We start from the raw sequence: 26,509 nt of genomic DNA on the forward strand, positions 1-26,509 counted from the left end.
TTCTTTTGATAATTCTTTATTCTGAATGGTATAAGGTAAACCAATACTGAACTCATGCAGGGGGGAATTAAATTTATATAGAGTGCTGTCATAGATAGCATGAAGACCCTGTTGATTAAACATTAATAATTTTTCCATTCATTTCATCAGGAATTAAATACCGTAAAATCTCGAGTATAATGCATACTTTTCCCCCCCTTTTTTTAGCATCAAAGACGGGGTGATTTTTTTTTAAGTTTTAAACTCACCCTCGGCAGGCGCGAGCTGGACGGGGGCGGGTGAGAAGGCATGGGCTGGGCTGGGCTGGGGGCGGGAGGGCTGGCAGGCATTAGCTCGGTGCGCCGGCAGCTGGGTGGGGGAGGCTCTCCTGGCAGGCACGAGCTCAGCACGCACAAGCTCGGCTGGGCAAGGGGCCCCGAGGCAGGTGCCAGCCCCTTCTTTCCTATGCATACTAAAATCTCAAGTATAATGGGGGTGTGCATTATAGATAAGAGTTTAGTTTATTCAAGAATTCTGACCTTTAAAAGGCAGATGCGCATTATACATAGGTGCGCATTATACTTGAGATTTTACGGTATATTAATCTAACCCATGTTAATTTCCAGATTTCCTTTTTACACATCCCATTAACTACTGGGATTGTCTGTCTACTTCAGAAATAATAGGCAACACAAGCCTAAGACACCTGTCAGTTCTGTTCCACAGCAAATATTCGGTGCATTTAGTATTTCCTGTTTTCAGTTTCAGAATATACACAACATAGGCTCTTTATAGCTGAAACTGTCACTTTGCAGTAGTGTAGTTGAGGATAAACCAGCTTCTCATTTGAGAAATATGGAGTTCAATTTAGATTAATTTACCCACTCATTTTTTTTAATCATTTCACCACTGCCAATGCCACTCTGTTAACTTACACAGACTGCTAGGTTTCATCATTTAAGAGGCATCGTTAGGAAAATTCCCAACTACAAGATCCTACACTAGTGTAAAGTGACATAGCTCTATGGAGGTCACCAGTTGAGAGTGCTCATTGTCACTGCTATAAAATATTATCATCAATTAATTTGTTATTTAGCACATTTCTTCCCTAGATATCATTGCAGTTTATGAAGGTGAATAAGAATTGTTAATTCCATATTACAGATAGAGGCCCAGTGTCTATGATGGACTGCATAGACACACTGCTCTACCATAGTAGAGTCTTATTGAACCCAATAAATTTCTGCTTACACACACAACTGTGCTGGTATGCAATCAACCACGGGGTCAGAGCTATAATCCCAAATGTCAACACATTTTTTAAAGTGGAAATACACAATGAGGTTTGGGAAGGCTTCTGGACTCAGCAGAAGGTAAATCTATGGAAAACTAAGACAGTTTTCATTAGGAAATTCCAGATCCCTCAGAAATTCCAATTCACTGTATTCCAGGAAAATAGACTTTGATTTCATTTTCTTTTAGAAAAAGAAATGCATCAGAGAAACAAATATTTGTTGCTGGAGACGGGGTATTTCCTGATGAAACATGTAACATTTCCTGTGCTGTGGTAAATTCCTTATTTTAGATGAGTGAAACAAAAGGAGTAAAATAGCATCACTGTATATGACTGCTGCATGTGAAAAGTACATGGAGCTGCCCGTTTGCAATATAAACAGCTTAGATTACCTTTAAATGGTGATATTCAGAAAGCAAAGCTTTACAGAAATACTAATCACAATAAGTGGATTCTGCTTTTCTCAGTAGCTATGCCCTATTTATGGAGAACAAAATCTTCCAGAAAAAATAATGCTACGAGTTTTGTTGTGCTTAAACAAGAAGATAAAAGGATGGTCAGCTTTAAATTCATCTTTGTGTTGCAGGATCCGACATCCTGGTACCTCTAACGATTCAGCACCTTCTTCATTTACTTCCAGAGAGACTCTGTGGATGATCTGTGACAAAACCGTGCCCTTAGTCTCGGTCATTTCAGAGAAGTCTGCTACATTCTCGTCGAAGACATCTGTCATCCCTAAGCTTTCCAGAATGGGCTTCAGATCATAATCCCCTTCCACCTTAAATTTAGGAAGAAACAGGTTCACTTTGGTATTTGCCATCACACTGGGATTGGTCCACTGTACTAATGTCTCAGGAGTGAGTGCCTGTTCAAGCTGAAAAAAAAAAAAAGGAAAAGGAGACTATTAATTGTCACTTTAAGAGGAAAAAGACACTCCCTGCTGCCTCCTCCCTTCAAAAGATTAGGGATTTAAACTTGCCCTTGCTCTCTAATAATTATCATGCCTAAGGATAAATGGTGCCTTCAGTTACACTGATATAACTCTGCTTTAACTCACTGGTATCAGTTACTATAGTAGGGTATGTCTACACTACCACCCTAGTTCGAACTAGGGTGGTTAATGTAGTCAATCGAAGTTGCAAATGAAGCCCGAGATTTAAATATCCCGGGCTTCATTTGCATCTTGCTGGGCGCCACTATTTTTAAATCCCCGGTAGTTCGGACTCCGTGCCCGTGGAACGAGGTGTAATGGTAGTTCGAATTAGAAAGCCTAATTCGAACTACCTACTCCGTGCCACGTGTAGCCACGGGCATGGAGTCTGAACTACCGGGGATTTAAAAATGGCGGCACCCGGCAAGATGCAAATGAAGCCCAAGATATTTAAATCCCGGGCTTCATTTGCAACTTCGATTGACTACATTAACCACCCTAGTTCGAACTAGGGTGGTAGTGTAGATATACCCGTAATTCCATTAAATGAATATAATCTGGGTCTTAGCACATTATAAGTACTATGAGAGTTATCATTACAACCATCCTATGAAGGTAGTATCCCAGGAAAATTGCAAGGACAGGATTAATGATTTGCCCAAGGTCACACAGCAAGTGAAAAGGAAGAGCTCATACATGAACCAAGGCCAGCTGGTTCCCAGCTTGTGAACAACGGAATGACTTCTATTTGAATTATGCAAGACTCCAAATTCTGATATGGATCTAGATCAGCTTTGTTGGGGTTTGCAAACATACTTTTCATTTGGCCCAAAGTCTGAGGGATGTGCAGAGCAGGGGATTTCATTAGGATGTTCAATTTGAATTAAGGAATGTCTCATGATGTGAATGCAGTTTCAATGTATAAATGGCAGTACCCACAGTGTGTTAGCACTGTCAGCAGAATTAGGGCCAGAATCCAAGATTCTTACTTGGATTGACTTGCACAGAGGCCAGCGGGGCTTTGTCCCTTCACATCTGAACTGTGAATGAAGATAAACTGCATCCATGTATAACTTTACTATAAAGTGACACTAAAGTAGTTCATGATTAGAAGATGCTTTTAAAAATATCTTGTAATTCATGTGCAGTTACTGTTTAAAAGAAGCAATTTGTTAGAGATAGTCAGGCACCCGTTGCTCAAAATTAGATGTTAAAAGCCTCCGTTACGCCTCACAGCTATATAATTAGTCAGATCCATTGACAAATGAGGTAAACTGAGGCATCAAAAGTGAAGTGACTTTTTTTACTTTGCACATGTTGGTGTCAGGGCTGCAAAGAGAACCCAACAACCATGACTATAGGGAGTAGGCCCAGAGAAGTAGTTAGGTCCTAACTACCCTTGATTTCAACAGAAAGACAAAGTGGGGGAGGTATCGTCTTTTATTGGACCAATATCTGTTGGTGGAAGAGATAAGCTTTGAAAACACTGAGTAAGTTCTAAAGCTTGTCTCCCTCACCAACAGAAGTTGGCCTGATAAAAGATACTGTTTCACCCACCTTGTCTCTCTAATATCCTGGGTCCAACACAGCTACAAATACACTGCAAACTTTAATTTCAGTGACAGTTAGGAGCCTACGTACCTTTGCTATGATCACCAGGCCACATATACATTAACTTGGAAACTAGATCACTTGCCCAGATTTGTAAAGGCATTTAGATGGCTAAAGAGGCAGCAGGTAGGCTCTACAAAAGCACCTGGTCCTAGATGCATCACTTCAATTGATTTCCTTTAGCTGAGGTGAAAATACAATTCCACAAATATGACATCAGGTGCACAGAAGCAGGAGAAGATTAATTCCTAAGCAGCCAGTATCCCTTTCCCTTCTAAGTAACTTGAGAGAAATATAGAAAATATATCTTATTAGCAGAATTATTATGAATGGAATGCTTCCCTTGTTTTTCTTACCTGTTCTAAGCCAGTGGTATCATCTTCAATCTCTTTTGGTAGCAGAATAAGCATGCTAATGTGCTTGTTGAGGCAAGGGAGCTCAAGGATTGCCGTTTCTAATTCCTTTATATGGCCCAGGCACAATGTAGCTTCCACATTCATCATTTGCACTGGTTTTGTTTCACTCTGTAAAACATACAGGGAAAATTTGGTATTTCTTCCTTCACAACAGGGATGGAAGATAGGAAAGTGTGCTTCGATGGGAATTGTACCTTGCATCATTTCTTTGGATTGGGGCATTTGTCTTCATATCCAGAGAAACCTATCTGGCATCATTACAGAATGACAAACATGGATGGCTTAATGGAAATGACTTTCTAATAATGGTGGATCAGGATTCTACTTCATACATTGAGAAACACTTTGGAGAGGTCTCTGAAGACAGGAGACTGCCTAAGATGGGTGGCTTATGGTAACAGTTTCATTGTAAATTACATTTTCTAATATCTAAAGGCCATGGCAACATCAGTCAGCCTAAATCACTTAATTATGAAATGGTTGAGGCACAACATAAACAACACCAGGTAGCCAAGAATTGACAACCATTCTCCTACAAGAAGAAAGTTATGAGTGCCTCTTTTATACAATCTTAGGCTACGTCTACACTGGCCCCTCTTCCGGAAGGGGCATGTAAATTTCTCTAGTCGTCGTAGGGAAATCCGCGGGGGATTTAAATATCCCCCGCGGCATTTAAATAAAAATGTCCGCCGCTTTTTTCCGGCTTTTAAAAAAGCCGGAAAAGAGCATCTAGACTGGCCCCGATCCTCCGGAAAAAGTGCCCTTTTCCGGAGGCTCTTATTCTTACTTCAAAGTAGGAATAAGAGCCTCCGGAAAAGGGCACTTTTTCCGGAGGATCGGGGCCAGTCTAGACGCTCTTTTCCGGCTTTTTTAAAAGCCGGAAAAAAGCGGCGGACATTTTTATTTAAATGCCACGGGGGATATTTAAATCCCCCGCGGATTTCCCTACGACGACTGCTGAAATTTACATGCCCCTTCCGGAAAAGGGGCCAGTGTAGACGTAGCCTTTATATTTTCCATAAGCTATTTTAGTACTAGTTTGAAATAAACTTTTGGAGTCCAGCCATGCAATCCAGCCAACTGTTTCCTGTCATTAACATTTTGACTATTGTCAAACACAAAACTATTAACTGATCCTGAGCTGGACTGAACAAACCTATCCTTGACACAGCAAGAAAATAATGGTCTTCATTACAACAGTCAAGGAAATACTATTTCACGAAATAACATAATGAAATATTGTGGCCTGAAATGTTCTAAGTTTGTAGATGACCTTCACATAGGTGCCTCAAAGTTGTAGCATGAAAATCTAGATAACTTTGCACCATCTCCTTGCTGAACCTGGGCACTGTTGTCTATACTCTCCCTTGAGAAAACTGGCTTAGTGTCTCCCCACCCTAATAAAATGAATGTTCAGATGGGGAGAGGAAAGCATTTAGAGGGATGGGCACGAATTGGGAGTACGTCCTCTCTGAGAGGTGTGACTAGCCTTTGCTAGAGCTGTTTACAGTCTCTGGGTTATGATGGAGTCTGATGTCTCTGGATCAGCAGGAATTATTTAAAGTGTGTTGTGCTTTCTTTAGTCTCTGGATGGCCCACAGGCTATAACCATTCTCTTGACAGAGATCCCACCACAATGATCTGCTGTTCTATAACTTCTAGACTTGGATTTCTGCAATGCAAACTTCTTCAGGATACTTGGGGGATCTCTGAAGGCTTCAGAGCTGGGGGGGGGCATTCTAAGTGATTAATATCACTATTCTGTGCTCTGTGCTGGCTGCCTCTTTGGTTTAGGTGTTGTTTCTGGTATTGGATCCAACCTCTGGGGTGCAGTTGCTTGTCATACTTCTCTCTCCCTCACATAATGGCGGTTAATGTTTTCTCTTTCTGTCAGTCAAACTCTAATGATAGTGTAGTAAACTTCATTGCACAGAGGAAAATATATCTAGTAATTCTTCAGATTACAGAAACACCAATACATTAAAATGTTATCTGGTTTAAGGCACCCTGGTCAAAGAATAATTGTGAGTCATGAGCTAAATTACAGTTTAGTAATACTGAAGATTTCTAGCTCTTTGTGCTGGATTTATTTCTTCCAAACTTTTACTTACTTTGAGACAGGATGCTTTAAATGCATTTCCAAACATACCTTGTTAATTTTAAAGGGACATTCTTGGATTTGTGCCTCTGGGAACTTCTTCATCCAGTTGGTTACAAAACAAGTCGCATTAACCAGGAGGATCTTAGTTTGGTCATCTATACTCCCCTCAGTCAAAATGTTCTCAAATTTTCCTGTGCACATGTGTTTTAAAAAAGGATGTCATTAATAGAAAACAGCAATATTGTTGTCTGAACAATTGTTTAATACTGAGGTTGGCTAGACACTATACTCACATATGAGAAAATTTAATTCGAGAGAGAGCTGTAGAATCATATGACTGGAAGGATCCTTGAGAGGTCATCTAGTCCAGTCCCCTTCACATATGGCAGGACCATCTCTGACAGATGCTTGTCTAACCTGTTCTTTAAAATCTCCAATGATGGAGATTCCACAACCTCCCTAGGCAATTTATTCCAGTGATTAACCACCCCGACAGTTGGTCATTTTTCTAATGTCCAAACTAAACCTCCTTTGATCCATTTTAAGCCATTGCTTCTTGTCCTATCATCAGAGGCACTACAAAATACCTGCACAATCCCATCTGTGCCACTCCTGGAAAGATGTAATCCTGAACCACGTACATCTAATTTCATAGTCCTAACATCAGGTGCATTAGTGACTCAGAGATCCTGAGTGTGCTCAATAAATACACAGAGCTATTAAGCTTTGTATTACCAAGTAGCAAGTGCTATCAAACTCTGCAGAGGGCTGGCAAAAACTAGGAATGTTGTCCCCTAAAGTATTCTCCATATGCTGCTCCTTGGACCCTTATGGTACGTCTACACTGTACACTGATTTCAGAATAAACTATTCTGGAAGAAATCATCCAAAATAGCTTATTTCAAAATAGCACATCTACACGAGAGGGAAGCCTCGAAATTAGCCTGAGGCAGGCTTCCCTAATATGGACACCCTATCTTGATTTAAAGCACTAGGGAATAATTTCTTTGAATGCCCCTGGGAAGGAACTATTTTGAAGTAGCAGCAGTGGAGCATCCACGCTGCAGCTATTTCATAGAATCATAGAATCATAGGACTGGAAGGGACCTCGAGAGGTCATCGAGTCCAGCCCCCCACCCTCAAGGCAGGACCAAGTTCCGTCTACACCATCCCTGACAGATGTCTATCTAACCTGTTCTTAAATATCTCCAGAGAGGGAGATTCCACCACTTCCCTTGGCAATTTATTCCAATATTTGACCACCCTGACAGTTAGGAATTTTTTCCTAATGTCCAATCTAAACCTCCCTTGCTGCACTTTAAGCCCATTACTCCTTGTCCTGTCCTCAGAAACCAAGAGGAACAAATTTTCTCCTTCCTCCTTGTGACACCCTTTTAGATATTTGAAAACTGCTATCATGTCCCCCCTTAATCTTCTTTTTTCCAAACTAAACAAGCCCAGTTCATGAAGCCTGGCTTCATAGGTCATGTTCTCTAGACCTTTAATCATTCTTGTCGCTCTTCTCTGTACCCTTTCTAATTACTCCACATCTTTCTTGAAATGTGGTACCCAGAACTGGACACAGTACTCCAGCTGAGGCCTAACTAGTGCAGAGTACAGCGGCAGAATGACTTCACGAGTTTTGCTTACAACACACCTGTTGATACAACCTAGAATCATATTTGCTTTTTTTGCAACAGCATCACACTGTTGACTCATATTCAACTTGTGGTCCACTCATATTCAACTTGTGGTCCTTTCCACCATGCTCCTTCCTAGACAGTCGCTTCCCATCTTGTAGGTATGGAACTGATTGTTCCTTCCTAAGTGGAGCACTTTGCATTTCTCTTTATTAAACTTAATCCTGTTTACCTCTGACTATTTCAAAATAGCTATTTTGGAATAGGCGTTATTCCTCATGGAATGAGATATATAGAAGTCAGAATAAGCCATCCGTTATTTTGAATTTATTTTGAAATAACAGAATTGCTGTGTAGTTTCTTACCAGGATAATCTAGTCTGGGAAAAACATGCAGTAGAAAAACTGAACTATGTCTGAATATAATTAATATAATTAATGTTAATGATCACACTAAAAAAGTATGCTCCTTTCTCTTTCATTATACATTTTATATCTGAAAATGTTAATAAACATGTCACAAGGGAACAGAATTCTTGTTTTTCTTCAGAGATGTTAAGTAGGATCTCATGGATTAAACTTCACTTACCATCAGTTAGCTCTGAAACAGATTGGTTGATCTGCTGCTTGGTTTCCTCAGTTTTTTCTTTGAAGTCTACAATTTCCAATTGAGATGGAAAGGGTCTCTTGGTGGCACTGATAAACTCCTGAAAGACACAAAGAGCTGAATAGATGCTTGGTGCTATCTGATTTTATATTCTTTTCATATTAGGTTCACTTGACACCGAGAGATCCTGTGAGTGTCATGATTCAGAGATTCAACAGAAGTCAAGACTTAGTTGTATTACATAAGGGAATAAATTGGCCTAAAGCCTTTAAAAAGTGCCCATTGAACTGCAATCTGAGGTAATAAAAATGACACCACGTTCAGGGTCCTGCTATACTGCACGATTATTTCCGAAAAAGCTATTCTGGAAGAAATATTCTGAAATAGCTTATTTCAAAATAGTCCATGTACACTACAGGGAAGCCTGGAAATTAGTCCGAGGCAGGCTACCCTAATGTGGATGCACTGTCTCAATGTAGAGCCCCAAGAAGCACTGGGGAGTAATTACTTTGAATGGCCTGGGGAAATGCTATTTCAAAATAGCAGCAGTGGAGCATCCACAGCTATTTCAGAAGAGGCCTTATTCCTCGTGAAATGAGGTTTGCAAATAAGTTGCCCATTATTTCAAAACTAGCCAATTAGCCCGTCATAAGATGGGATTTTCAGGTCTTTCCTCCACGTCGGTTTTCTCTCCCGAGCCTCCGGTCTCTCGCTCCGTCTCTGTCTCTCTCTCTCTCGCTCTCTGTCTCTCTTCTCCTCCTCCTACCTCCCCCCCCTCAGCTCTCCTCCACCTCCTGCCTCTCTCTCCTTCTCTTCTCCTCCCCCTCCTGCCTCTCACTTGGGGGACCACGGAGTCCAAACGGTCACTTGCACCACTTGCTGCCATGCGGCGGCCTGGCTGAGCGGTACAGAAGTCAGCCGAGCACCGCAGCGGGAAGTGAAGGGGAGCAGTGACGTTCACGGCCAGGGGGCGGGGCCCGGAGCCGCTGTCACGCCGCACGTCACCGCCCCGTCCCCCTTCGCCTCCCGCCATGGCACTCAGCTGACTTCTGTGCCACTCAGCCAGGCTGCCACAGGACAGCAAGCAGCTGTTTGGGCTTCCGCGTGGCAGCCCGGCTGAGCAGCGCAGAATTCAGCCGACCGCTACGGCAGGAAGCGAAGGTGGGCAAGGCGGTGACGAACATGGCCAGGCCCCACCCCCTGGGCATGTACATCACCGCCCCTCCCCCCTTCCCCTTTCGCTGTGGCACTCAGCTGACTTCTGCGCCGCTCAGTCGGGCCACCACGGGGGAGCAAGCGGCGCAAACAGCCATTTGGGCCCTGCACTCCACATGCAGCACGGGCCGCCCAGAGGGAACAGCCAGCATTTCAGGCAACAGCGCTGCCCAGAGGGAACAGCCAGCATTTCAGCGTTACAGAGTCTCAGACACTGGGCTACTATATATATGATTATTTCAAATAACAGACTAGCTGTGTTATTAGCTGTTACTAGCAGAATAACGGATGTTATTCTGAAATAACGCTGCTGTATAGACGTACCCTCAGGGTCCTGCTATAGAAAATGATTGATAAAAGCAGACTCTTCACATAACCTACATCCTCGGTATCCTGAGAATACATTTGAAGAGCATAATGGATGTTATTAGGTGTCCACTAAAATCAGTTTGTAAAACAGTTTACATTATAGTTTTGTTTTCACAGATATTTGTTTTCTGGGGGAAAAATACTTTTAGGCTGAAAATTCCCATGCTTGGACTCTGTCCAAAGGAGATATTTTTTTTAAGTTTGAATGAAATCTCTTCAGCCATTTTTGAGTTTTATAAGTTGAAATGCAAACAATCACTTTCCTTTTCTTTAATCTTAATTGTCTCATTTTTCCCACACATGCCCAAATGAAAAAAAAACTGGACTTCAAAACCTGGCACATGTAGTCATTGCCTGTGTATGTAATTTTGGGACACACTTACATGCTCCTTTTCTTTTTTTTTTTTTTTTTAAACTTTGGGCTCATTTGTTTAAGATCTGGAATAACTTGGGGTGACATAAATCCTTAACCCAGCAACATCAATGCCGATTGTGACTTGAAGCCTTTTTTCTGTAATGAGTTCAATTAGTTTAAATATTTATTCAGCTGTAAAGAAGCTGGACAATATTCTTATCCTGACATAAATGTTTAAGTTAGCAGAAAAGGTTCTTAACCATCTTAATCATATAGGTTATTTTAAGAGCTTGTGCTACCTTATTTTCCTTTTAAAAAAAAACTGGCCCATGAAATGCAAATAAACCCTATTAAAGCAAAGTTAATTGCAGAAATGCCTCAGTTAAGGCATCAGCTATAATGTTGATGTACCTCTGTTGCATGTGGTAATTCAGAACTGATTGTCAGGATAAATATCTGTATCTTAATATGTAGCAGCTCATCATAAACGACTTGACATAAAATGACACAGGACGTGCCGTGCAGAAATGTTAATGCTGCTGTTAGAAGCTTAACTTTTCCATTGTCTTTTTTTGTTTTTTAACTATTTTTATTATGGAAATTTAACATTCTACCTTGAACATTACTTAATTTGATGGTCTTACTTATTTAAAACATTATTTCCATCTAATAATAAATATTGCTACTAAACAATAGAGGAGCAGATCCAATAACACTAATATAGCACACAGCTTACAGGCCATTTTATTTATTGTTTTACAATATTGTAATTCCTATAATACATGTCTATCAAAGATCATAACACTTTGTCTCTTGATCTTTTATAGAAATCATCAGGTGATACAGATTTGACAAAGTCTAATATACCCTCTAGAGTATATATCACAAGAGACTTTTACTTAGCTTCCAGTAACCACTCAATACTTTCAATTAAAATTATGTACTTAAAAATTTCAAGCCTCATGTTAGGAAAAAGAAATTGTAATTGGGGAAAGCTATGGAGTAATTTTGAGGGGGAGAAGACAATTTTTTTCTTTGGCCTTGTTTTTCCATAATTTAAAGTGACACTAGCTTGATATCAAGTCAGTTTCCAGATGTGAGTAAAAAATAGTTTTGGGTTCAAGATTACCCCTGTCTCCCCATTCTAATTATTCTGGTTTTACAATAACATTTTCCTATTAGGGAAATGGCCCATAACAAATAGGAGAAACTGACTCTATGAAAAACAGTGAAACTGACACTATGCAGAGTTCTGTTAAATGTTCTGCCTGGGGAAACAGAGAAATAGATTTTTGGCTATCTTTAGGTGATTACAGTTTCCCAGGTAAAACGCATTTAAGCAGTAATGTTTTAAAACTGGTGAACAGTGTGTTGCTAAATTGTACAGAATCTTCTAGGCACAGAAAAGTAATTTATCATATAAGATGGGAAAGGGAGACTCAGAGAGGGGGAAAAATTGATGTGATCATATATTTAAAGATTATTGAAATGCATGTGTACAAGGATGCAGAGTGAAGATAACACAAGCAACTTTAATTCTGGCATTTTGTAATTTTTAAGCACTTTGTAACTTATTTTTAAATTTCAACACTCTATGCTAATGTATAGCCAGCTTGAAATTAGTAAATTACCATTAAATCAATTTTAATTAAAGGGTTTACTTTCTACAGTTACTACAATAGCATGGATAGGGAGAAATTTTTATTATTAATAACTTGTATAATGTCAACGGTAGACTAAGCATTTTGATAAGTTGGTTTGATTAAAAATCATTTAGAGAGAAATACAGATTAAGTGGAAAAAGACATTTTAATTCTGAGACCAACACAGTAATAGCCAGACATAGTCTATTTTATCAGAACTAGCCAATTAGCCCGTAATAAGACAGGTTTTTTAGGTATCTCCTCCACGTCGGTCTTCTCCCTGAGCCTCCGGTCTCTCGCTCCGTCTCTCTCTGTCCTCCTCCTACTGCCTTCCCCCCTCTCTCTCTCAGCTCTCCTCCGCCTCCTGGCTCTCTCTCTGTCTCTTTCACTTCTCCTCCCCCTCCTGCCTCTCACTTGGGGGACCGCGGAGCCCAAATGGCCGTTTGGGCTACGCACTCCCCATACTTCAAGGGAGGCGCTGAGCCCAAACGGTCGCTTGCGCTGCTTGGTCCCACGCAGCGGCCTGGCTGAGCAGCACAAAAGTCAGCCCAGTGCCACGGCGGGAGGCGAAAGGGGGGCGGGGCGGTGATGTTCACAGCCAGGGGCCGGGGCCTGGAGCTGCTGTCACACCGCATGCAGCATGGGCCGTCCAGAGGAAACAGCCAGCATTTCAGGCAACAGCACCCCCCAGAGGGAACAGCCAGCATTTCGGCGTTACAGACTCTCAGACACTGGCCTACTATATATATGATAACCATAAGATCTGCTTGGCCAGTAATACCTTGGCCAAGAAACCTACATAGTGTATAACTTAACTACTTACCTTGATAGGGTTAAGAGACTTTTCTACATAGAGCCGTCTGACCATTTTCAGTGAAAAGAAAGAGTTGAGTTTTGAAACATCAGACGTTACTGTCTGGAACCCAAATGAAACATCTTTGACGTCTTCTAAATGGAGTGTCTGTTAATGAACATATTAAGATATTAAGTATCAGAGGGGTAGCCGTGTTAGTCTGAATCTGCAAAAGCGACGAGGAGTACTGTGGCACCTTATAGACTAACTGAAGTGTAGGAGCATAAGCTTTCGTGGGCAAAGACCCACTACATGCATCTGACGAAGTGGGTCTTTGCCCACGAAAGCTTATGCTCCTACACTTCAGTTAGTCTATAAGGTGCCACAGGACTCCTCGTCATATTAAGATATTAGCTGTCTTTCTTGGCCTTAAAACCCCTTCCTGTTCAGTAAAAAATAATACTAGTCTGTGGCCACTGATATTGCTCCTTATATTTACAATGGCAACAAAGTTTTCTTCTCTGCTTATAAGCCCTGTTTGCAAATCTCACAGAAATCTCAGATCCTGGTACTGCAACTTTATTTGTGGAAGTAGTTCCACTGAAATCAATAGGACTACTCATGCAAGTGATGCTAATCACCCTCAGCATTGGACTCTCACTGTATCCACAAATTCCAATTTCTCCCCCCCCCCCAAAAAAAATTGATTAATCTCTTTTAGGACTGAGGAAATGTCAATCTTAGGATCAGGACAACTGAATCTTTTTAAACATTTGAAGCAAATTACAGATCATTATTGAATTATAACTTTGAGAGTAAGGAAATGTTACTATTTTTTTACTTTAGCAACATTATTTTTACCCATTGACCTTGAAACAATACGGTTTCAGTAGTTCAAATACCTTTTGCATTTACATCTCCCTAAGAATTAGTGTACAGGACACAGTAGTTTTTAAACAACATGTTATAGAAACTCTTTGGAGGTTGAGGCTACATCTACACTGCAGGCTTCTTGCACAAGAACTTTTTGTGGAAGAGATCTTGTGCAAAAAGTTCTTGCACAAGAGCGCATCCAAATTGCCATGTGCTTTTGCGCAAGAGAGCATCCACACTGCCATGGACGCTTTTGTGCAAGAAAGCTCAGATGGCCATTCAAAGAATGGCCATCAGAGCACCTGTGCTTTTTCTGATAGCGGACTCTTGAGCAAGAAACCCCTGTTGTCCATCCACACATGTCTTTTTGCGCAAGAGCTCTTGCACAAAAAGGATTATTCCTCAAAGAAAGAGCAATAACTCTTGCGCAAAAAGCCCTGTCTTCTGATGATCTACTGTACTTTTTCTTGTGCAAAAACATGCTTGTAGTGTGGATGCTCCACAAGTTTTTGCGCAAAAACGGCCATTTTTACGCAAAAACTCTGCAGTGTAGACGTAGCCTGAGGGAGATGAGGAAGCAAAATTGCCTAAAGAGTAATCAGACACCAGCAGCAACAGTGAGGTGAAAAATACAGCTGATGATTGGGTAGCTGACTCAGAAATTAAAAGCCCAAGCTTTTAAAAATCATGAGTCAAGTTCCAAAAGATCATAAGAGTGCCTTAAAAATTATTATTTGTTTTAGTGTTGAAATCTTTTAAATTGTCTTCTGGTTTCTGAGCCCTTAGGGTGCACATTTGTCACATTTTTATGCTTTTTTTTTTCCTGCAACCATGAGGTCCAGAAACATTCCTTTTCATGCAAGCAGAGGGGTTTTTTACATAATCACCTGCCTCTAAGGGTATGTCTACACTGTATGCTTATTTCAAAATAAGCTATTCCAGAATAGTTATTCCAAAACAGCTAATTTTAAAATAGCATGTCTACACTACAGGGAAGCCTCAAATTTAGTCTGAGGCAGGTTTCCCTAATGTAGGCGCACTATCTCACTTTAGAGCCCCAGGAGGCACTGGGAAGGAATAACTTAGAATGGCCCTGGTGAGGGGCTATTTCAAAATAGAAGAAGTGGAGCATCTACAGACACCTTATTTTGAAATAGCCATTTTAGAATAGGTGTTATTCCTCGTAGAATGAGGTTTACAGATTTTGGAATATGCTGTCCATTATTTCAAATTTATTTTGAAATAACGGAATGGCTGTGTAGACGCTCGTATTGTTATTTCAAAATAACACTGGTTATCTTGAAATAACAGTGCAGTGTAGATGCACCAAAGAATTGGGGTTTTAACAAAATCCCCAAATATTATGAAACTCATAATAAAATCCCAAGAATTGAAGATACTGCTGTCCCTTTAAGCGTGAATGCTGATTTCTGCTTTTGGACAGTGGAAGGAAAATGTCTAGCAGTTTGAATTTGAAGAAAGCCTTCTAAATGTAAAATGATTGATATCATTGATATCATTACATGTGCCATACTGCTTAAAAAAAATAAAGCCCTGCCTACCTCTCCTCCACACCCCACTGGCCGTTACAGTGTCTATCTCAAGTTCCTGAAATGGGGAACGGGGAATAGTAGACAGTAATAGCCCCTCCCTGATACCATTCCTTCCCCTGAAAATACAGAGGGGCTGTGTCTAGACTGCATCCCTTTCTCGTAAAAGGGATGCAAATTAGACATATCACAATTGCAAATGAAGCGGAGATTTAAATCTCTCCCGCTTCATTAGCATAAAAATGGCTGCCACTTTTTCCCGGCTCGGAGCTTTGCTGGAAAAAAGCACCAGTCTAGACGCGGATCTTTTGGAAAATAAAGCCTTTTCCGAAAGATCCCTTATCCCTCATCTTAAAAGATCCCTTAAAACTGGAAACTGACCAGCAGCGGCTGAATCGGACACGCCTGGGACAGAGCAGCTGGAGTGCTGCTGAGTTGGTCTGGTAGCGTTGACCCCTGGTGTGGCGGGACCAACCCGGCAGCACCCCAGCTGCTCTTGGGGACGCCTGGGGCAGAGCAGCTGGGGTGCTGCTGGGTTGGTCCCGCAGCGCCGCTCCTCGGTGCTACTGGACCAACCAGGCAGCACCCCAGCTGCTCTGCCCCAGGTGTTCCCAAGTCAGCCACTGCTGAAACTGACCAGCAGCTGACTACAGGAAGCCAGAGGCAGAGCTGCTCTGCCCCAGGCTTCCTGGAATCAGCCGCTGATCAGTTTCAATAGCAGCTGAATCTGGACACCTGGGACAGAGCAGCTGGAGCACTGCCGGGTAGGTCCCCGCAGCACCGCACCTCAGTGCTGCGGGGACCAACCCGCCAGCACCCCAGCTACTCTGTCCCAGGCGTCCTGATTCAGCCACTGCTGAAACTGACCAGCGGCGAGAAAAGCCTGGTCTGCTGGGGAGGGGGGCGCACTAGCTGCATCCCCCCACCCAGCAGACCAGGGAGATGAGGAGCGGTTTTTCTTGCCACAGAGGACGCGGGCGGCGGGACCGCCAAGACACGCCGCGGTCCCGCCGCCCGCGTCCTCCGCAGTGAGAAAAGCCGCTCCGCATCTCCCTGGTCTGCTGGGGGGGGGGGCGCTAGCTCCGTGTCTCCCTGGTCTGCTGGGGGAGGGTCTCTAGCTCCGTGTCTCCCTGGTCTGCTGGAGGGAAGCGCCCCCCGCTCTGCGGGAGGCGGCGACAGTGGGGGAGGCACCCCACACTAGCTGCGTCCCCCCCCCGTTCGTAACTAGGGGTCCGACTTAAGTCGAATTGACCTAACCCGGGGACTGCCTGTATACTATGTCCTCCTGGCTCCTTATTTATCCCCCTGCAAGTGTAACATTTAAGTGCCCAGCAGGTATAGGACAGCACACAAAATGATTAATAAAATGTTCAGGATGATTCCTGAAATTTGACTGCCTAATATATAGGGCATTACATTTATAGTGATGCTGTATAAATACCAAATGGAAGTATAACCCCTGCTGAGAAAAAGAAAATCTCGGGGGTCTAGACAACAGCACTACGGCACTGTTTCGGGATACTGGACTATTCCACATCTTTTAAACAAGCCCATTATTTTGAAATAGCTTTCAAAATAACAGCCTCACTGTTTGGACGTCCCTGTAAACCTCATTCCACAAGGATTAAGGGATGTTTTGGAATAGCACTCTATAATTTTGAAATAAGCTATTTCAAAACACACTCGAAATAAGGTGCACAATTTGCATAGGTCAAATTGCATAGCTTATTTTGAGCTACAGGTGCAGTGCGGACGCACCCTTTGTCTCCATCATCTTCTTTCCAGATGTACAAACTGCTGGAAAGTCTCCACCTATTGGATATCTAAAGCATCTGCAGCTTTAGTAACTGCTTCATATATGCTCTAATTTCCATACAGATATATTTCCCAAGATTAAACAAGGTAGGAGGCTTTTCAAGAGGAGATAATGGGTGAGGCTTGGCCAAGACAAAAACTTGTCTTTGTTAGATGTACAGCAGGGTAAGACTTTTCAGCACTTTGCACATCAACTATACTTCCAGAGTTGTATCAGGGCTTGTCTATGAGATCCTCTCTCACCTAGCAAGGAAGGGTATGAATCTAGGTAAATTAGCTTGCCATATAGTAGCACACAGGTTAGACACCACTATGAGTTCTGTAGGGCACGTTGATTTATGGCAGTGGTTCTCCAAGTGTGGTCTGTGGACCACTAGTGGTTCATGGCCACCTCCCAGGTGGTCCATGGTGGGAGCTCATCAGCCCCCATTGGCCATAAAATCAGTACTCCGTTTGCTGCTCTGTTCATCTTTACATAATTACACAACCATGGCAATCCTGTGTAGGGTAAAAAATAACTTTAAGTATTTCCACTCACATAGTGACATGGCAACTATGTGTAATGTCATTGCCACTCCATATCATGATGCAAAATCATCATGTATAGCCTTAACTTCATGTTACAAAATTCTACTCCATTGCATTGTTGTACATTACATTAATGCTAAAGTTCAGGGAGGGAAAAGGGCATGGTTTAGGTGATGCCTTGTTCTAGTGCATTAAGTCTCTCATGACTACTTTCTGAAGAGAGGGTGGCTTTCATTGCCTATGGAACTGTTCAGCACTGGCAACAGGGGTCAGGCCTCTCCACGCTCACCAGCAGCAGTGGAGGAAACAGAGCAATGTGGCCCCAGCTTGCTCTGTTCCTCTAACCGCTTTGTTCCACTTCCCACCAGGGAGTATGGGGGCAGTTCCATGCCTTCCCCAAGCAACAAGCTAGGGGAGCAGAGCAAACTGGGGCCACATTACTCCACTTCCCCCACCCCTTCCAGTGAGTGTGGATGAGCAGGAACCCTTCTGTTGTCCTGGGCCCCAGCCCTGCTAGTTACATAATAATGGTGAGTGAGGGGGGAGGAGATTGCTGCTAAAGGTGCCACATTCCCCCCTCCCCCAGAAACCCAGGGACTCCAGCCCCACCAGCTACTGGCCAGTCTTTTGCCTCTCCTGCCCATGGTGTTGGATGGGGCACATGCTCCCTCGTGCCTCCTATGTGTCACCCCGCCAGTCATGCTGAATTGATCTGTGAAAAAAAAAGCCATTCTCCAAAAAGTTCAGTGGTCTCAGTTGTGCACTAAATTAATCCTGGTACTCCTGGGGAAACTCTGTGCCACCGTGAATGTGGAAAATTCATGTACCAATGTATTTTCTGTGGATTATTTCCACAGAAAATACTTTCTGCCAGAAAAGTGATAGAGATGCAGCCGTGTTAGTCTGTTCTATCTGAAACAAAATACAGGACTACGCAGCACTTTAAAGACTAGCAAGATGATTTATTAGGTGATGAGCTTTCGTGGGCCAAACCCACTTCCTCAGATTAATTTATGCCAATTTTCTTCCACAAATTGATCTGAGGAAGTGGGTCTGGCCCACGAAAGCTCATCACCTAATAAACCATCTTGCTAGTCTTTAAAGTGCTGCGTAGTCCTGTCTTATGTTTCTGCCAGAAAGGCGCTGCAATTACTCCTTCTGCCACCAGGGGCCACTGTGGCACCAGAACAGGGAGCAGCTGCTGCAGGGCAGCAGCAGCCTCAGCTGCAGATAAAAGAAACAGATTGCCTTGCTCACAACATCCTACCCATGGAGCTAGGTCAGGAGACAGGGGATATGGGAGGTTGGCAGCATAGGATTCATGAGGCTGTTTGGGGGGTCATAAACTGGTATTCAGGAGTGCTAGTGTGGGGACACATTGGGGCAACACTGAATAAGAGTGAGAGTGCAGGACCAAATGGGAACAGGAGGAAGGGGACACATGGAGAGGGGCGTGGCAGAGTGGTGGTGCAGGGACACATGAGGACAGGAGAGCCACATGGGGATGGGGTGCCTGAGTGGGGATGCAGGGCAAAATAGGGGGAGGAGGTGCAGGGGAAAAGAAATGTAGTGGTACATAGTGATGGGAGAGGAGGGTTGTCTGAGTTGGAGGTGCATGGACACATGAGGCTGGAAGGTGCAGGGATACATGGGGCTGGTGGATGATGTACCTGACTGAATGGGAAAGGCAAGGGTCTGCGTGGGGGAAGCTTCCTAACAGTCCTTGCACAATCCCCAAAAAGCCTGTTCCATACTTCTCCCACCCACACCCAACAACATTCCATGTTCTCACCCAGGCTTATTCCCAGCAATTACTTCTCTCTCTCTCTCTCTCTCTCTCTCATCTCCTCCATTTTTCTTGACTCTCCCAAGCCTTTGCATTGCTTCGGAGTGGTATGGGAAAGACAGTTTTCCATTATAGTTTAAATGAATTAAATAAAGGCCAAAATTTTAACAGGGTTCAAAAAAGAACTAGATAAATTCATAGAGGTTAGGTTCATCAATGGCTATTAGCCAAGATGGGCAGGGATGGTGTCCCTAGTCTCTGTTTGTCAGGGCTGGGAATTGCCTGCAGGGGATGGATCACTTCATGATTGCCTCTTCTGTTCATTCCCTCTGGGGCACCTGGCATTGGTCACTTGTTGGCAGACAGGATACTGGGCTGGAGGGACCTATGGTCTGACTGAGCATGGCCATTCCTATGTACTCAAAGTTCTGTATTAATATGCCTAGTAAGAAATCTATTTGTCAAAAAACATTTCCTGTATCTTTCTTAGTGTCTGTATTGTTACAAACATACCTGCTGACGGGTATTTTGAAATAAATTGACAAAATAATTGAAATAACATGACTATATGATATTATTTTCACAAATAAAATATGCAGCATTCTGCAGAACTTTTAATTTTGGGCCCAGAATTCTCCAGGAGTAAATCCTGCTCTGAAAGAAATGCAAGGTTTCATGCAATTCTGCTACCAGCTTTCCCACACATTCACATGATGGAAGAGCTTTTACTGCATACTATTACCTAGCAGGGGAATTCAGCCTTAAAAAGAATAAGTAAATGAATAGTTCATAATGGACAGATGCATAATTTTACACCTTTAAGTGAAGCGAGAGGCTTACCTTTGTCATTTGGGTAGCGGTGTCACCTTTGGTAGCTTTATATGCCAAAGCCAGAGACGTTGAAGTACACAATGGTGCAAAAACAATATTGGCTGTTTTGTCCTTCTCACACAATTTTTTGAATATATCAACTGCAAAAGCAGTGTTTGCTAAACGCAGAGCATCTATAGCCATTTTCCTGAAACAAAAGATAAGACCAAGGTAACTAAAAAATTCCCAGTCAACCTGTGGAATGCCCTGCCAGAGAATGTTGTAAAGGCCAAGATTGCTCCCTCATTATTCTTCAGCGTTGCCCCAATCTGTCCCCACACTAGTACTCCTGAATACCAGAGCAGGGAGTTTGGATTACATGGGGTAAGGGTGCAGGAGGGCGTACAGAGGATTGAGGAACAGGGTCTGGGAGAGGGTAGAAGTGTAGGAGGGGGGGAAAGGTTAGAGGGGAGAAGGGGATGGTGTGCCAAAGATGGGCTGTGGCCAGGAGATGCTTACCTGTGCAACTCCTGGCCAGCAGCCCAGCAGGTTTCTCAGCCAGACTCCCTGCCCTCCATGCTCTGCAGGCCACTCAGTTCAGCGGGCTACTAGGGCAGGGCAGGCCATGGGTCAGATCCAACAGCTTGGCAGGCTGGATTTGGACTGCGGGTGGTATTCTGCCCACCCCCACCTTAGTCTCTATTCTCCAGAAGCAGGGAATGGGCAACAAGGGATGGATCACTTGATAATTATCTGTTCTATTCATTCCCTCTGGGGCGCCTGTCACTGGTCACTGTCAGAATACAGGATACTGGGCTAGATGGACCTTTGGTCTGCTCTGCTTCATGGCCATTTTATATTAACTATCACGCACTCATGGTGTAAAGATTTCTGGGTAGCAACACTGATTGATTGTAAAATCAGCAGCATCTTTGCCAGCAACAAGAGGGGGAAGTTTGGTCAGATCAAGATAGAACAGTGCATGTTGAGGCTAAATTTTTATTTGCTTTATTTTTGATGTGTATAATTAAAACACAGATATTTTAAAAGTATCTCTCCTACACCTCAACACTGAGATACCCCTTTATTTGTTTCATTGAACTTCATGTCTCTTGGTTCACAATGAACTGTTCCATCAAAGCCCATGATAAACGTTTGCACACCTCCATCTTCTAATGCAGAAGTTCCCGGTCTCAGACTGGTACTGGTGGCCCCATCACTAGTGCTCATTGAAGTCAGGCTGGTCAGGATTTTCTAAGAAGCCTGAATGGGTTAAGTGCCTTGTTGTATCCTTTTGAGACTAAATTGCATGAAAAATCAATTGAAGTTGGATACTGATACTATGCAAATCCCAGCTATGATGCTGACTTATCATTTCCAAATGTTTACATTGCAGTTGCTTTCCTAAGATTTTTCTGTGTAAAAAATTACTGTCATTGCCACAGGGGTGTTTAGGTAATCTGTGAAATCAGGAAGAGTAAGGGAGGCATCCTTCAAACAATCTTTGTCTAAAAATGTGGTTCTTGCTATGAAAGTGTCTGGGAACATTTTGATCTTGTAGACTGTCAAGTTATTCGGAACAGATATGAGCCAAATTCAGCCCTTGTGAAAGAAGGTGTGCCTCAGCTCTACTGTAGTCAATGAGGCACATTTGAATAGCAGGACTTAAGTGTACATCTGGATTTATAGACAAATATGACTCATGGTTTAATTAATCTGGGCCTGATCAGTCCCTGATGCAATGATGTCTAGAAGATGGGAATGAGAAAAAACTCACCTTAACTGCGCCACAGTTTTTCTGTGATGTTACACAGGAGATAGAGAAAAATATCTAAAATATTAATGGCAATGGGAGTCTTGCCATTGACTTCTATAGGATTAGGATTGTACCATGAGACCTTCGCAAATGGCTCTTGGCTATGTGCTTGGAATGAACTAGGAAATATCTGTATTGTTTTCTGTGAATATGGTGCATGTCTCTCTGAAGTTGTTTGTGATGGGTCACTTGCTGCAGAGTTAGATCTGAAGCAAAGGTTAAAGGAATCGGGCTGCAAAAGCTTAGATAAGAAGCCTCCCAACAAATACTCAAATACACAATAGCCAAGTGTATAGCTACTCCTCAGCCCCAACTTTGGGTGACGCAGGACAGTGTTTTGTCATGGCTGGGGAGAGAGAGGCTATAGCTACACTATGGGGCTTTATCAGAAAAAGGTTTTTCAGAAGAGGTTTTTCCAAATTTGGCCTGTCTATAGCAAAATTACAACAAGCATTTGTTAGGTAGGGCTGTTACAATCTCACAGATTTTTATATTTGCCTCCAAATTAACTTCTAGGTTCAGATCCTGAGGATCCACAGCCAGAATTTTTACCCCTTGACACGACAGATACTCAAAGATCCTTTTATAAGAACCTTTAAGTTTTCTCAAAATTTCAGTGAATCTTCACTGTCTAGTCACTTCCCTTATAGATGGGCCTTTTACTTGACTAGCTACTTAATATTTTTTTGCATTCTCAAACATTTACTAAGCTATTTTACATCTCTGTTATCATAACCTGAAAAGTTATTAGTTGATATAAAGAGCAGAGTATGGATATGTGATTCTAGTGATGTGGTTCTGTCTGTAATGAGGTATCTGTTCAGTATTGCCTGGTGCTTGGACTGTGCCATAAGTTCTGTTCATTCCCTCTGGGGCACCTGCCACTGGTCACTGTCAGAAGACAGGATACTGGGCTAGATGGACCTTTTAACATACTGTGAAAGAATTTATATTCACTGGTAAGTGCAAAGATTTTTGATTATGTAAATTCTAACATTTGTTTGCCTAACCTATATATGTGTAGTGTGCATGCATGTACATACGCTGAAAAATGCTGCATACAGCACCCTTTGGAAATGTGGCCTTTACTATTTAGCAGAGACTTCTAAAATAAACAAGAGTATTCATAAATTTGTATGGGAATACATATGTGCACATATTATTATGTCCCTGTACACTAGAATTATCTTGTCATCTTAATAGTCAAGTTTGTTTTATTACAGAGAACCTTTTATAAGATAAATAGCTTTGAATTGTTTTTAATTAATTTCTATATGTAATTCTAGTTTTGCTTTTGTGAAGCATTTGGAAATACCTTTAGTCTAAAAGATGCTACATTCCAAGATCATTGAAATATATTGCACAATTTAATAATATGAATCAACCAAATGACATCATACAAACTCCCTGTTTAAAAACGCACCTAACGTATACTGCACTCTTGCAAGATTTTCTCAGTGTCCGTGAATATTAGCAATGAATTGATTTCCTCCCACTATATAAAAGTATCACAGGGTGTCTTTGAGGAAGAAAGTTTTAAAAACATTGATTTTTAATAAACATTAAACCCAAATAGAAATGTAAATAAGGCGTAGTTTGCGTTACTAGGCTTAGATCCACACAGATATTAGAGAAAATAGGGAAGAATGATTACCCTGTGTCCCAAATGTAACAATACATCTATCAATCCTTTGTATTCACAGGGAAGGAATCACCGTGGATGAATAAGTGAGGGAGGGGAAAAATGGTACCAGAAGAAAAGAGTCCATCTGAGTCAAAAAGAAGGCAAAAGAAAAGAGGTAAAGACCTCAAAGTGAGGACAAGCTTTAGGTAACTGTTCAAAGTCTGTATTATCTTCCTTAACAAAATTGTTCAGCATCACACAGTACCAGCATCGTACTCTATCCATAACCTTCAGATCATTGGTTTTAATCATCCCTTGGCATGGACCAACCATGGTCAGTTAGGGGTGAATGAGAGTCTCCTATCAGAGAAGTATGAGATTTAGAGGTTTTTGACTTGATATATAATCTTTAAAGCTACTGAATTCAATATACAGTAAAGGAATATCAGGGTCCTTTTAAGGTTGGAGAGCCTTGGGCCATGTCCCTCATTTCCCTGCTATTGAAACTTTGGGAACAGGAATAGCTAAAGAAAGGAGTTTTGGGACTTCTACTGAGGAAAATCCCATCGGCAGACCTCGAAAGACCACGCTGATACATTTCTAAAAGAGGCAAACTGAAGAGAGACCCAACTCTTGAGCCTTTAATCACAGGAAGGAGCCAAGAAAAAATGGAATTCGGATTTTAAAAACTGAAGCATAGGCTCTGGCTGCATCCTTCCTTCCCCACCCTAAGGAAATAATAGATCAGCATTTTCACAGCTGTGCGAGGCACAGTGACATCTTTTAAGTGCAGTTCGATTATGATCCTGCATTTGATTTAAAAAACAGTGGTAGCACAAGCTTCAAATACAAAAAGCAAATGGGAATTTTAGATTAAGAATAAGCTTGAGGACTCCTGGTTGAAAGAAGTTTTTGGTGCAATACATAGTTTTAACTTCACTTCTGAATGCAACAGAAATCTTCAGAGATAGTAAAGAAGCAAACCTAATCAGAGACCTACATGTAGCATACCCCAGGACAATATTGATATTCATGTTGAGACCTGGCTGGTTCAGAGGACTGGTACTGTAATAGGAAGCTCTTAATCACTGGTTCTCTTGTTTTGAATCCAGCTGAATCAGGTTCAGCAGCAACCAAATATTGTGAAAGTGCTCTATGGAAAATGACTTTTGTCTCAGGCCAGTTTTGAAAAGATTATAATCTAGAATGACTACCAAATAGGCATACTTTTTGGCAGTCTAAGTTGTAGTTAAATTACCCATGGAGAAGGACCGTCTATTCTAAGCAGCAGTAACCCACAAGAAGTATGGCGCACCCCTCTGTGCAGCACTGGGCAGCCTGCTATCTACACAATCCTAGGAATAATGATTGGACTTTAATTTCTGGGACCGTCAATCTGACCAATCTGTCCACTCCAAGATTGAAACTTGGTCACCTCTCAGAGTAAATAGCGTCAACATTCCATGCCCACGCTTGACATGTAGAACATCAGCCTTTAAAAGGAAAATGGGCTCAGTTCAATCCTCAACCTTTAACTAGTTTATATTGAGGGGGAAAGGTATAAAAGAACCAGAAGGATTTTGTGTTGTCTTTTTAAAATAAGAAGGAAGAAAATAAGACAAATTCTTCTATTGGCAGATCATCCAGTGACGTGTAAAAGCCCCAATACATGAAAGATTTGATCTCCTCTGAACTGTCATTTTTTTAAACTGAGCAAAGTACAGGCCTGCTCTGTTGACTTCAGTGGAAGCAAAGAGTTTTACATTGATTTTATTGGAAGAAAGAAAAGGTCTTGGGTCAGGAATATGAAAGAGAATCGACTTTGGGGAAAGAAGACAAATTGAACCAAAACATTTACCATGCTTAGGCCATAAGGAATGAATTAAGGAGACTAATAGGCATGTAGAAAATCAAAACGATTATTAGGTTAACAGCTTCATGGCCCAACCTAGCCAGGATTCGTCATAGTATACTGAAAGCACAGCAGAACATACACACCCATATAGAAAATGATAGGAATATTCCTTCTGCAGCACAGGCTCTTACAACACATCTAATAGTCTAAATCCTAGAATGCCCATGAAGGGCGCACTGAACATGTAATACACAGTCAGCCTATTTCAAGCCAGAGAAAGTAATTTCTACAATAGAAAATATGAAGTTTTTAATCATAACTATTCTAGACAGACACAGCTGCCTGATCTTTTTCACTATGAAACACCCTTTCAGTGGAAAGGAAGGTAACTTAGTAAAAGCAACTGGCTTTGGAAAGTTCTACTGAATGAAACAAAAGAAATATATGCAGCAATTTAAAATACTATTTTTTTCTTATTGCCTTTCTATCCCCCATGCTGATGTTTTGCAGTTTTGATATTAGTTAGAGGGAGTAAACAATTCTGATCTGCACTTACCTTGCTAGGCAATAGTCCTGGTAAATGAAGAGACAAAAATGAAATCGGCACAGGAGAAAGATCTAAGTGTTTGTGGGGCCACCACACAGAGCAGAAAGAATCAACTAGCTCACCTGACCAGTAATGCCACTCCCACTTTCCCAATCTTCATTTGTGCACAGACTCACTCTCGCTCACTCTCTCTCTCTTTTTTTTTTTTTTTTCTTAATCATCCTTTTTGGCAACTGACACATAATAGGAAAGCAATGATTCAGACAGGAGCTGCTGTTGCTTGCACAGCTCTCATAAATAACTTGTTCCAGCAGGCAATAGCAGTCTTTGGATGTTGCCTTCTGAGCATTGG

The 26,509-nt window shown here is 42.0% G+C and overlaps 1 protein-coding gene across 1 annotated transcript; it reads right to left on the reverse strand.

The window, feature by feature from the left end:
• SERPINB5 (serpin family B member 5) lies at positions 1 to 26,321 on the reverse strand. The gene is made up of 7 exons (XM_006122889.5): positions 26,167 to 26,321; positions 20,346 to 20,523; positions 12,984 to 13,121; positions 8,561 to 8,678; positions 6,381 to 6,523; positions 4,172 to 4,339; positions 1 to 2,147 (listed from the first exon to the last, which is right to left on the reverse strand). Exons 2-7 carry the CDS (start codon positions 20,517 to 20,519, stop codon positions 1,755 to 1,757), a joined length of 1,134 nt encoding a protein of 377 aa, XP_006122951.1. The 5' UTR covers positions 20,520 to 20,523; positions 26,167 to 26,321; the 3' UTR covers positions 1 to 1,754.
• Positions 26,322 to 26,509: the final 188 nt, after the last annotated feature.

The sequence above is a fragment of the Pelodiscus sinensis genome, chromosome 2, assembly GCF_052426305.1.
Source record: "Pelodiscus sinensis isolate ZL-2025 chromosome 2, ASM5242630v1, whole genome shotgun sequence".
Classification (NCBI taxonomy): domain Eukaryota; kingdom Metazoa; phylum Chordata; order Testudines; family Trionychidae; genus Pelodiscus; species Pelodiscus sinensis.